The sequence below is a fragment of the Pelophylax lessonae genome (genome assembly GCF_965119305.1).
Source record: "Pelophylax lessonae genome assembly, chromosome: 3".
Lineage (NCBI taxonomy): Eukaryota > Metazoa > Chordata > Amphibia > Anura > Ranidae > Pelophylax > Pelophylax lessonae.
This window is the reverse complement of record NC_138770.1, coordinates 573,911,178-573,925,311: the sequence shown is the minus strand read 5'-3', so window position 1 is coordinate 573,925,311 and position 14,134 is coordinate 573,911,178. Positions and strand designations below refer to the sequence as shown.

The window sequence follows — 14,134 nt, the reverse complement described above, 5'->3', positions numbered from 1 at the left end:
AAAACAAATTGGCCAAAAATGTTAAAAAATTTTGATTTTTACATTTTTTTTGGGGGGAATTTCATATAAAAAAATGTGAAAAATATTGCTATTTTTGCAAAATTGTCGCTCTTTTTTTGTTTATAGCGCGTGATCAAAAAATCGCACAGGTGATCAAATACCACCAAAAGAAAGCTCTGTTTGTGGGAAAAAAAGGACGTCAAATTAGTTTAGGTACAGCGTCGCATGACCGCGCAATTGTCCGTTAAAGTCACGCAGTGCCGAATCGCAAAATACCCCCTGGTCTTTTAGCAGGAAAATCCTCCGGGGCTTAAGTGGTTAAAGACAACCTGAACTCTGAAAGCTATGCCCATAAAAGACAAGCAGAAGGTAAAGGACTAGTCACTGGTATTGGCTGTCTACCAAGTCCTCTTAGCAGAGGCAGGGCTTTGCTTGCTTATATTAGAGCCAACCCCTAGATGAGTGTTAAAGGCTAAGTTCACTTTTTTCATCTAAATTCCAGCTTATTTGTGTACCAATATACTATTAATATACCTCTTTTGCAGAAAAGAAAAAGCTTATAATATGTCCTAGGACAGGCTTTACCTCAACTCCTCAACAACTCCTCCATTACTTCCTGGATACCGTTGCTTAGGTTGGGAAAACCATTAAGACACAGGAAGGAGTTCAGCAGCTGACCTCATTAACACTACACCTTCCCTCCCCCTTCAGGAGATTGCTCCAACCAGCCTCTGTACTCACATACAATCAATGTCAATGAACACCATCCTTACTGAATACACAGTCATCAATTGTTCTGAACCTTTTTCTTACATAGATCATTCATTTGGCAGAGTGTGCAGGAGCTGAGTGGTCACATAAAAGCATATGTGGAGCAGAGCTGTAGTATTAAAACAGGAGAAGTATGTCCAGGAAGTCTGTAAAGCTCACCATAAACTATACAATCTCAACTATGTAGTGCAAAGGCCTGCCTGATTGGATACAGAGTGAGTGGATAGATAGGCATGTCCTCCCAATATATAGTTTTGTTAAATCTAGAGGAGATTGTATAATTAGATTGTATAGTATATGGCCACCTTTATCCACATGCGGACCCCCACCCGGGCGCTGGCAAAGCGTGATACCCATACGTCGCTGCATGCTTCCAGGTTTAGGGGGTGTGCATTCAATAATTCATAGCTGTCAACACAGGGCTCTGTACAGAGGGAACATCTCTCTGTTTCTTATCTCTGCAAGGCAGGGATAAAAAACAAAGACATCCTGTAGTAAAAATTACACATTGGTAGGCACACATTTAGCCCTGGTTCAGACAGAAGTAATGCAGGAAACGCACAAGATTCGCTGCGTTTCTCTTCATCGCATCACACTGCATAGCAATCGCACAGCGTCTATGCAATCCGCTGCAGGGGTCAATGTTAGATTAAGCCCCCCCCCCCGAAACAGGTTGCAAAATGCAGTGCGATTGCCAGAATCGAATCGCATGAGTGTGCACACCGATGTTACGTGATTCAGGTGCAGGGAAAAAAAGTATGGCTCAAATCACAGAGAACTGACATCGCATATGATGTGCACAGGAATGCGGTGCAATTCCTGTGCGAATCACATGTGGTGTTCCGCACGCAGTAGTGTGAACCCAGACTTAACCCCTTGACCTCCCTAGATGTTAACCACTTCCCAACCAGTGTCATTAGTAGAGTGACAATGTATAGTACTAGCATTGATCACTGTATTACTGTCACTGGTGATGTTAATGGCAGTTAGTTAGTTCCCCCCAGCATCAGTTCATTTTAGATTGTATGCCACACTATTGCAGTTCCATTGTAAGTAGCTGATCACCGCCATTAGTAGTATAAAACAATAAATAAAAATTCCAGTATATATACCATAGTTTGTAGACACTATAACTTTCACACAAACCAATCAATATACACTTATTGGGATTTTTGTATCAAAGACATGTAGCAGAATACATTTTGGACGAATTTTATGAAGAAATTTGATTTTTATTTTTTTTTTTTACTGGATTTTGTAGCAGAAAGTAAAAAATACTGGGTTTTTGAAAAAACATTTTCGGTCTTCTTTTCATTTATATCGCAAATAATAAAAAAAAACTGTGGTGATAAAATACCACCAAAAGAAAGCTCTATTTGTGTAAAAAATTACATAAATTTAGTTTTTGGTACCGTGTTGGATGACCGCACAATTACCTGCTAAAGTTTAGTTTAGCAGCGCTAAATAGCAAAAAAAAGGCCTCGTCATGAACGGTGTAAAACCTTTCGGAGCTCAAGTGGTTAAACATCTAAAATCAACTAGTTTTGCTTTCAGTGCCATTAATTATTAAATATTAATGGCACTCAAAATGCAGAACCAAACACACCGTTTGCTGCACGCAAAAACAAGTGGCAACTGCAGCAAAACGCGCAGTAATAAACATGCAAACCGCAATATGCCAAAATGTCCCATGAGCTGTTTTGCCACATGCAGTGAAGCCCACTGAAATCAATAGGCTGCCGTATGTGTTTTGTGGGAAAAACAGGCCAAAAAAACGTGCGTTTTCACTATGCTAGGTGTGAATGAAGCCTGAAAGTTAAATTGGTGTGTTTACACAAGAACAATAAGGGCTCCATTCCCATCTGCACACTTCCGAATGCATGGCAAACTGCACAGGAAAATGAGCTCTGATGAAGGGGGAACACCCCGAAACGCGTTAGAGTTTTTTTTGAGGTCTACATCCTTCCACGGCCTGTGGCAGCTGAGGATGCCCAGTGGAGACCCCTGGTGGTCCCTCATTGCTTATTGCCCGTGTTTCATAATCGTTTTGTGATTATAATGTGTATATACATGTCTATTGCAATAAATTGTTTTAAAGATAATGCGCTAGGCTGGTGCGCCCTCTGTACATTTCTCTTTTCCAGTATCTGTTTTGGGTTACCACGACCCGTTGAGAGTAGCAGCACAGCCTGAATTTACTACAATTCGACCTGAACCGCATTTTTAGGATACCAGCCACAAGGCCACCCCTCAAACGCAGGAGTCATTTGCTTTCTGTACAATTTCTAATAGATTTACCAAAACTATGGAATAGGAGGACCCACCTGAACAATCGATTCAACTTGTATCAAGGCAGGTAGGGCCTTGGACTACATAGCTGATGGCAGGTCTAAAGGGGATTGTACAGTGTATATATTATTAAGGTGCTATTTTAATGAGGGAGGTGTGGTCCAACCAGGTAAGCATACCCTATTCTGTGATGCGTAAGGCAGTGAATGATGGTATATGAAGCTTCCTGGATGGTCACATGATCTACATACAGGAAGTGACAGGAGCAGAATGCATTTTGTTTTTAATTTTCAAAAAGAAAGGGGAAATTTAACGCTGCCGTAGACAAGGTAAGTGAGAGATAAGAACATTGAGATAGCTGGGGCAGAAAGGACATTAGAAAAGGCTTCTATTTATTATGAAAAGTAAAATTCTTCCTGAAAAGGTGAACTTAGCCTTTATTCTATTAACTGGTGGCAGAATATTCAAGAAGTAGCAGGGGAAGTGCAGATACTTAGAATGCATAAATCAGAAGCAGGGAGATCCTTGCACTGCAGGTCCAGAAATACAGAGCAAGCAGTACAGTAGTGACATCACCAAATGTCACTCCAAATCTTGTGAGACCAGCAGTCACTCACAGGCAGATACACAGCTATAAAGCTGTAGGCATGTACATGTTCCATTTAACACAGCAAATAATCACTTTTTGAGTTAAGGTCAACTTCAAAGTTTAGTATACCTATACAAAGCTTGAAATTTGACCTACACGCTCTCATTTAGGAATGATTCTTCCTAGTTACCAGTCTATGCCATGTTCTGTTTGCACCAGACATTATTCTTTGTCATCGTGCATAATTTCTTGTGCCATTTTAGTGTTATTTCTGACATGGCCCCAGTACTTTGTGAACAATATTTAAGAGGGAGGCCAGTAACTAGCCTTCATTAATGGACCCCTGTTTGGTAGCATTGGTTGCACATGATCACATGGTAGCATTGGTCCCATGATCAAAGTGGTTAAATAGACTGTACTTACAATAGTTAGAAAAGGGACTGGTAAAGGCATTTTGGGACCATATCTTAAGGGAATCCATGCCACAAGCACTATCATTCTGACTCCCTACACAACAAATTTTAGCATTTTGTAGAGAAACACATACGCAAATAGCATAGAAACTCATAGTGATATAACTATAGAGATGTACATGACTTTTCCAGCCCTATGAGTGACTCCAAGATGTTCCCAGAAGTTGGGAAGATGAGATGCTGGCTTTAACATAGAATGTAATAAAAAAGCATATCAATTCTGCTTTATGTTCATCAGGAGACAAGTTCTCACCTTTTTCACAAGGTATGTATCTGAAATCCATAGGTTCACTGACTTCTTGGTCAGATGGTCTTTTCAACTGCATTTTCACTGTTGTAACTTCAGTGATAGGAAAGGGGAATTGAGGAGTCTTGAAAACGATTGCTACTTGACGGTGCACATCAGCTTGTCCAAAGATCCCTTTGTTTTCCCAGTTGTCAGTAAAAAAACGGACCTCTATGTCATCTATATAAAACAAATATAAATATATTGAGTCCCACAAGTGCCTTGAAGAAGCATAATTAGTCAAGTGAAATGATTGTAGGACATCTTTTTGTATAGCTCTGTTATCATGTTTTAGTCCACAATACAGCCGTGTGTTCCATGGTTTCAGCTGGAAGAACCATGCCATCTATATTACATTGTTTATGATCAATAACTAAAAAATTCAATAAAAAGATCACCAGTTCACAGAAAGCCAAGAGCCAGTGGCCATCTTCAAGGGGAGGGGTGCTGCTTTCTGCTGTTTAGCTGTCACCCAATATCGAAAAAAAAAAAAAATGTAATAGAGAAGTTATAATGAAAGCTAGCTATACAGAATAAGAGCTGGAAACTGGTGTAATGGGTAGTTCAGACCTAAACACTTAATTTAGGTAAGTTTAAGTACCCTAGATGTAAACCCTAACTGAATGGCATTTAGTTAACTAAAGCATATCATACAAAACTGCCATTTTCTTTAGAAAAATACTTTTTCTTTATCCTTAGTTACAATTACGCACTGGGGATCTATGGCATCCTCCATACAGCCACTTCCTGTCTACATGCAACCAGTGATGGCTGTATGACATTTCTTAGGGCTGGTTTCCTAATGGCGACAACAGTGGATCATGCCTGCAAAATGTGTTCTTAAGCAACTACTTGTAGTCTCTTTTAAAAGCCAGGGTGACAACAGAGCACTGCAATTGGGAAGCAGGGACAAAGTAAGGTCACCCTCTAGGAGGGAGTGCTTGAACCAAGATCCTAATGTCAGGATCGCTGTTAATAAAAGTTGTACATTTGAAGAAATTTAAAAGTGACATGTATGGGATATTCCCAAAAAGTAAAATGGAGCCACTAAAATATGGCTCATTGATGTATATTTAAAATCTCAAGTTTTTTCACATAATACATTCTATGCATTAGGGTGAAAAACCTTCTTTGCTGCAGCTGCCCCTAGACCCCCTCCCCCACCCCATCTTTTTTTTACCTGAGCCTGGTCTAATCCAGCGATGAGCACGAGCCCAGTGGCTCCAGCCGCTAGCCGCTGTCTCTCTCCTCATTGAACGGATTGAGAGCAGCAGGAGCCATTGGCTCCCGCTGCTGTCAATCAAATCCATTGATACGAGAGTGAGTCCCGCTGTCTGTGTCAATGGAAGCAGTAGCGGGACTCAGGATTGCGCCTGCACGGGTTCCCTAATGGAAAGCGGCTTTCTGTGGGGGCACCTGATGAAGAGGAGTCAGGCGCGCCAGAGGGGCACCCCAGAAGAGAAGGAATGGTGCTGCTTTGTGCAAAACCCTTGCATAGAGCAGGTAAGTATAAAATGTTTGTTATTTTTGTTAGAAAAAAAAAAAAACCCTTTACAACCCCTTTAATAAAGAGTACATAAACCCTATCATAAGCTTTTTTTATTTGCTTGCTTTTAGTTTGTTAAATATACCATTGAAAGTGTTGTGTTATGCTGGTTGATCCTGACAGAAATCCAGTGCTACCCTGTTAACTCAGCAGTGTTATCTCAAGAATTTTTATAATCCTGCCTTGGTTTCCAATGTAAACTACAAAATATCCCTTCCCCTATGTTATGGAGATGAGGTTAGGGGGAATTGTTCTGTGGTCCTAGTACAATTCCTATCCTCGGGTGACAATGCTGCTCTTACACAGATACAGTACAGTGAGTAAGCATTACTACCATAGGCCAGAAATATCTTACTAGCAGGATCACCAGTTAAAAAATAAAGGAAACAAAGCCTGAAAAATGCAAACTAATAGAGCTGCCACAACTCAGGACTTATAAACTGCAACAAATATTTTTATTCTTGAGTTTAGATTTTTGACTGATTACTCTTCCACAGTAAAGGCTTTATAATGTACCAGGCCCCAGTTGTGTAGCGTGGGTTGTTAGCACCGGGGCAAGGCAATCTTGCAATTACATCTGTACACCGCCACGAGGCACCCTTTCCCGAGAAGCTCTACCACTCTCCCCCATTTAGCCCTCTTCTTCTTTATCATCGGATGGGGTTTGTGGCTGATTTTAGTGCCGCACATAAATCGGAGGAGGTAAGAGCTCCTTTTTGTGGGGCACATATCCTCCCATCTTGAGTGGTAAGAGGGATCCTCCATCATTCTATACACTTCTACAGCTACTTTCTTTTTTTTACTTTTGAAATTTTGCGCCCTTAGGAATTTTGCTTCCACACTATGCCACTGCTAGGGCAATAGACAAAAGCTCTACTACCCCAACATTAAGAAATTCAATTTTATAGTGAAAAGGTTTTAAAGGTCAATTAAATATAATAAAAAAGCCAAATTAGGGGGGTGGGGTCTTTTTTAGACATACTGTAGCATTTGTTTACTATAAACACCTAACACAATGAATATATTGCCTCGAATAGAAGTAAAATTGGTACCTTTCTGAACTTTGTCACATAGCAAGAATATCTCGTCACCTCCAGCTGCACTCCCACAATTTTTATTCACACGACAGATCCGTAGCTCGGCAGTGTTGGGAGCTCCTAAAATGATAAAATAGTCAAACTATGAAGAAACACTACGATTTTACTTATCTTTATCACCACACAAAATAGAGGTGAATAACACACACGCACGCACTCACGCACACACACACCAGAGATTTTGGTGCTCAGATGCAGTGTAGTTCTGCTTTAATTCTTTTTAATAGACCTAATGTATATCATTATTGTAAATAAATATATTCAATAGAATATATTCCTCGCGCCTAGGAGTGCCTGATCAATTAAGTGGAATAAGTATAATAAATAGAATAAATAAATGGATGAGCAGCTGCTATAAGCTGCAAAGTGAACATGTAAAAAAACCCCACAGTAGATGAGATATTATAGCGCTTGCTAATGTATGGGGGGGACTAAAGAGAAAGTGTGTACAGTGTAAATAGGCTATAAAATCTCTTTAAAACATTAAAATGGGCTGTACCCCTAAAACATATACATAATGATAAACATTTAAATTTAAATAAATAATGTGACCAAAATCAAGTCCAACAATTCACAGTGTATATAAAGTGCTGAGTGACATAAAAAATAGTTCTTTGGTGACTCAGTGGCTGGTATTCCATAAAAGTGCCAAAAATATAATATAAGGAAAAGTGCTGGTGCTTTGTGCTGTGTCCTCCAATGGATAAAGGTATCCAATCATGCAGATAATAGGGGCAAGATGTGAACTCACCAGATGTGATGGGTCTCAACTACCTTACGGCAAGGAGACCATTAGAGCTTGATTGACCCTCCAGGTCAGAATAATGGCATTTGCTGGGCTCCTATCCCTCTCGGCCAGAAATCCCCCAGATGTGGAAAACGGGGCTCCTCACGGTTACTCCCGGTGTGGATTTTAGGGAACAAAAGAGGATAGGCTCCGGATGGTATAGTACCATTAAACAAATTTATTTGATAAAAATGTAGACAAAGCCGGTTAAAAATACAAAAACGCTGTGCAAGACCCTATCGTTCCACGCCGTCATACCCGGAAGTCAGCCTGGAACGCAAGCCGCTCTCCACGCTACTGACATCCACGATAGGGTCTTGCACAGCGTTTTTGTATTTTTAACCGGCTTTGTCTACATTTTTATCAAATAAATTTGTTTAATGGTACTACACCATCCGGAGCCTACCCTCTTTTGTTCCCTAAAATCCACACCGGGAGTAACCGTGAGGAGCCCCGTTTTCCACATCTGGGGGATTTCTGGCCGAGAGGGATAGGAGCCCAGCAGATGCCATTATTCTGACCTGGAGGGTCAATCAAGCTCTAATGGTCTCCTTGCCGTAAGGTAGTTGAGACCCATCACATTTGGTGAGTTCACATCTTGCCCCTATTATCTGAATGATTGGATACCTTTATCCATTGGAGGACACAGCACCAAGCACCAGCACTTTTCCTTATATTATATTTTTGGCACTTTTATGGAATACCAGCCACTGAGTCACCAATGAACTATTTTTTATGTCACTCAGCACTTTATATACACTGTGAATTGTTGGACTTGATTTTGGTCACATTATTTATTTAAATTTAAATGTTTATCATTATGTATATGTTTTAGGGGTACAGCCCATTTTAATGTTTTAAAGAGATTTTATAGCCTATTTACACTGTACACACTTTCTCTTTAGTCCCCCCCATACATTAGCAAGCGCTATAATATCTCATCTACTGTGGGGTTTTTCTAATGTATATCAATACATACATTATTCTCCAACCCCTGCGCTACCAGGTTGGCATTACCAGGGCTGTGCTTGGGACGCCCCACACAGTTGTCGGCCTGCGTCCCAGCAACAGGGGACAGTGTGAGGCAGCTTGAACACTCATGGTTGGGCCACATAGTGCCACTGGTTGCTAGAACGCAGATGGCTTGGCTGTTTGCACCATAACAGCCAGTGATACTGTACATTCAAGGGGCTGAACATGTACTGAGTATGGATTGTCTGGTATGGACCCTCCAACCCCAGGGATGTCCACCAGGCTGCAGAAAGGACTGCTACTAGTTTGTAAGCAGTGGTCCAATGCACCCTTCTTTAAATCACAATTAGAGCTGTGCAATTAGCAGAGAGCATTACATTTTCTGATTGCCCAGCTCTAGTTGTGATTCAGCTGGGGGTGTGTTGGACCTAAACACAGTGGCTGACATAGAAAGCACAGGTCCTCTTTGGTGCCTTGCCTGAAGTTTCTTTACTGTTGTGGCAGGTGAACATATTATCACAGTCATATGACATTTAACAACATATGTTTCCCTGCATTCTCTGTTTTTCTATGGCATATAACAGAACAACTTCAGTTGGGCTTTAATAAAAAGGCTGCACAGAGTAAGCTGGTAGAATAATGTAATTAAGCATCCCCTCTAAAAGAAAAATCAGTAAAGAGCAGGCTTAAAGGAAAGGCCATAAAGGCAAAACATGGGGGATGGAGATACTTTGCCTCCTTCAGGACCTCATCAATCTTTAAGGTATTTATTTTATTAATAACATGAACATCAGGTAATTAACATCCAATCATAGAATACTTTAATTTATTTTCTTCTATAGGTGAATTAAAAGATGTATTAATGGAGGCCAGCACAATGAATGTAGCGGGGCCTCTGGGAGACATAACTGGATCCCACACCTGGTTATAAGGACTTATGTAACTTACGGTTATCATAAATTGGGTTGGAGACAACAGGTGCCAGAGCTCTGGTATATTTCCCTTGTTCATCAGCAAGAAAGACTTGGAAGCAGAGTCGTACAACATTGAGGTCATAGTCTTCAATTGTAAGCAGCTGTTCTTCTCGTACTGCAGGGAAACAGAGGTTAAGAGCATGTATAATAGATCCAATACAAAAATATAATGTCATTTTTTTCCAATTCAGCGGAAAGACAAAGAGGGGAGCCACTGTACATATTCTGCAAGGACTCACATACTGAGGTTCTAGGCCAGTTCCTAAAGACTGGTTCTGTTTTGCAGTGGCCCCTAAGATATGAAACTAGCTGCTTAATAGAGTGCATCATGTGCTAGACCCCCCCTGCCCACAGAACCTCTGTCATTTGCCTCCACTATTCCCTCTCCAGAGCTGGCTGCTCCTCCTTCCCAGTACTTTTCACTCTTCATCACCCAGAGGGTTAACTTGAAGATTTACACATCATTCCTCAAAAAGTATTCACTGTACAATTCACTCTCTCTCTTCCCAGAAATCAGACCAGATGATGTTACTAAACCAGGACATTTTTTTTTTTTTTTTACTGAAGTAAAGCCCTTGTATATGCAGTTCTTTTGTTGTTTCCATAAGAACATAACATGGCGCAATATCCCCAAACACAAAATTTTTTATTCTCCTTTTCCTAAATGCTGTGACTGTGGCATGCATACCTTTTTTATATTCTTGTTCCCAACAAATGGATAATAGAAATGTAATCCTTTGATCTGTATCAGGGTACGGCTATCAGGTTGCCCCATTCTTTGCAAAACGGCTATATCTCCACGTGTATGGTCACACTTCTAACAGCAGACCACGAGGCCTTGACTCCTCCTTTAAACATCTCTTCTCAACAGGAAGGGGCACAAGCAGGTAAGGCCCAGCACACATTAACCCTTAAGTCACCAAACATTACCTCTTTGGTAAAAAATATTTTGAACATTTAGGCACCTGCCTACAGGGGCACCCATGGCTTGAGTTTTGGATAATTCAGCAACAATCTGCCTTAATTTATGCCATTAATGGCAGCCTTAAAGCTCCTTCCTATCTAGTGGTAATTAATCCAAATAGCTATTTTCAATTAGCATTTCTGGTAATAACTGAACCCAGGACCCAAGCCAACAACCCTGGTTTGCTCAGTGCTTTTACTTTAACTGTGTCTAGATCACAATGTGAAATCCCAAAATCCAGTTTAGGTCTTTGATAACATTGGAAGGCCTGTCTAATGCAGTTTTTCATGTGTTTCTGAATATAACATAATTGATACAATTGCCCTCTTAGTAATAAAGAATCTTCAAAATAAAATGAATGCTTGCCATGAGGTCCCCCGGTTATAATGAAATAGCTCTACCTTCATGGTCTCAGATACCTTCAGGTCTGATAACTTGGCATTTTACATATGCACCCATACACACACACGAATGTAGGCAGGCGCAAACCTAAATATGCTTTGTATAAATACTATATCATCAATGGCCTGTCCCTTAAGCCAACTGGGCATACTGGTCCTTTATATACCCACAAGTATACAACAAAGCAGATGGAAAATGTACAGAAGGGAAAACAATACTGAGTCATTCATGACAATAACAGGACTTACTGAAGTCTCTGTGAATAGCACTAGGTGGCAATTCTCATAGGTAGAACTAAGAAAAGCACCTTTTCCATTGAGGTTTTATAATCTATGATTGTACTCCCACATGGTATCAGGTTTGGAGTTATTTGTGCTGTACCGATATTGGCTACGACTAAAGGTTGATAGAAAATGGGTACTAAAGATTTAAAATATTATAATGCTCCTAGTCAGGAGCTGCAATATCAGTTTCAGGTTGGGTTCTGTGCTGCAGTTTTTTAGTTCAGTGTGAGCTAATATATTCCATTCTTTCTTGGTGCAGACAAAGCGCTCCCACATTCCACTTCCTAATTAAAGGCTGGATCAGTACTGTCATTGGATAATGCAAATTGATGCATACATAAATAAAGGTAAAATCTGAGCAAGCAAAGTTGATTGTTATCTAACTCTTTTACTGTTATAGCCAGTTTTTAAATGTTGCTCACACATACTAAAAACCATGTACACTTTAGTATACTTAGCATGGAGTACATAAACCAATGGTGGTACGTAAATGAAATACAATGGTGGTAGTTGCAATTGGTATGGCAAACAATATTTGAGCCATTGTTAAATACATTTAAAATACACTCAAATTATTTTCAGTGTCACCTAAACAATTTCAAATACATACCCAGAAGCTGGGACTAAAAGGATAAAAAATTCCTGGCTGTTCTAGTGATTTGGAGTTTGCTTACATGCCAAAGCTGCCTTCATATTTATGGCAGCGGCAATGAAAGGCCTTAAAGCAAAACAGCAGGGGAGGTTTAGGCCGAACTACAGCCACAAAAACCTTTATTTTAAGAGTAACTGAACTCTAAAAGCTGTGTCCAAAAAAGGCAGGCAAAGGGCAAGTTACCAGTGTTGGCTGTGGTCTACCTGAAGCTGACCTTTCCTTATTACATGCCTTGTTCTCTCGCTCTGTAGGGTGGGAGTTTTGGCAGAAGCAGGACTTTGCTTCCTCATGCTAAAGTCTCCAGCAGGGAGGACAATGAGCAGTACAGCAGTGGCATCACCAAATCTCACTTAAAAGCTTGTGCGACTAACATTATGAGGTAGCTTGGCCTTAGATTTCACACTGCAGATATAGAGCTATGAAGCTGTAGGTAAAGGATTGCCTAGGCACCCTCATGTACCAGGAAGTGTATGCCAATTTTAAGAGGAGTTCCAGACAAAAATAATTTATTTTAGGATGCTGCTTACTGTAGGTACAATTAACATTTCTAAATGTTCCCTACAACATAGCAAATTCCCTAGGCTACCTGTTTGATTGCTTATGGCTCTGTTTAAAGTAGAGGTAAAAGCGTATCCTTGTGTCCCTGAACATGGAGTGTAGGCTTGTCCTAATACCAAATCCAGGGGTTAGTAAATGTAGAAAGAAAAGGATCCCAGCTACTCCCAACCAGTCCAGGTGAATACGATAACGAGCACCCTCAGCCTACATGTCTCACCAGGGCTTAGTCATGATGAGGAAAAGGGAAGCAGCCATTTTATTTATCAAATATTTACTTATGATTATCAAACATGGATTTATGATTAAGCAGATATATTGGATGTATATTTTGTGATAAATCATATTGTATAACAGCTGTTGTCTTCAAAAGCCATTTATGCCTCCTGTTGTTAGATTGTTATCTCGACCTTTGAAGACCTGTCCAGTTGTTTACTGCCCTACTGGAAGTAACAAGCCTTTGTGAACAACAATTCCGCATTTCAATCAAGATGGAACTTCAAAGAAACTTTAGATAGATAGGTGCCACCCACTTCAGAATGTATAAATTGTAATACAAGTCCTTATGGAAGTTAGAGCAATGATTATTAAGCCAACAGAATTTAATGTGATTGACTTGCTCTCCAAACATGTCTTCCTATCTACATGTTTGTCTAAATAAATATAATTTTCAATCTGGCTTCAACAGTCAAAATGTTACTGAAACCCGTGAGTTTTGGGGTTACCCTTACAGTCATAGGGTTAAATTCTAAAGCTTTGGCTTGAAGAGCCACAAAGGATAACATTTTGATTTGTGTGCACCAATTGCCTTGCCTAAGTGCTGCTTATCAGGTTATTGTACTGAATGACACGCATACTGTATGTACAGATACATTTGTATTCTTCTTTTTAGTCTTCTTTATCAAATAATTTTGTCTTGCAGAATAGCATTCTGGAAAACAGCCGGCATCAAGGTGGGTAAACTAATACATAATATTTGAGATAAAACCTATGAAATCATTTTAATTTAAAGCACTTGTTACCCTAAACAAAAAAAAAAAAGGATCCTGTTCCCTTAAAGCATGTTATACAGCACAGTGCTTGTGCTGTGTAATTTGGCCTCCTGTATCCCCTGAAACACCTGGCTGATCCTGCCCTTGCTATGCCCTCCCCCTGTAAACTGACCATGATTTATCATGGCTGCTGAGCCCAGACACCATGGTCAGTGTATGTGTCTCTATCATTGGCTGTCTCTCCTCTCTGCTGTCCCCCATCTTCTTCTGCCCCCCCCCCCCTCCCTGCCTGTCAGCTCTGTCCACAATCCTCCCTTGCTGCTGCTCTCATATCTATAGTATAAGCATGCAATCCCCTCTGTTATATAACGCTATGTGTCCCTGTGCCCTTATAGCTGTCAGCCGGGCAGAGGAGAGAGCCGAGGAGTCACGTGAGCACCAGGAGACGCTCTGAGAAAAGGTATAATTAGCATCTTTTTTATACAGCACAGGGACACATAG

At 40.4% G+C, this 14,134-nt stretch overlaps 1 protein-coding gene across 1 annotated transcript in view; it reads right to left on the bottom strand.

Moving 5' to 3' along the window:
- REL (REL proto-oncogene, NF-kB subunit) overlaps positions 1 to 14,134 on the bottom strand; it is a 56,215-nt gene that overhangs the window by 5,779 nt on the left and 36,302 nt on the right. The window contains exons 5-7 of the mRNA XM_082251354.1: positions 9,759 to 9,899; positions 7,007 to 7,111; positions 4,376 to 4,588 (exon numbers count right to left, since the gene is read on the bottom strand). Coding sequence (XP_082107480.1) covers positions 4,376 to 4,588; positions 7,007 to 7,111; positions 9,759 to 9,899 — 459 coding nt within the window. The remainder of the gene's footprint in view (positions 1 to 4,375; positions 4,589 to 7,006; positions 7,112 to 9,758; positions 9,900 to 14,134) is intronic.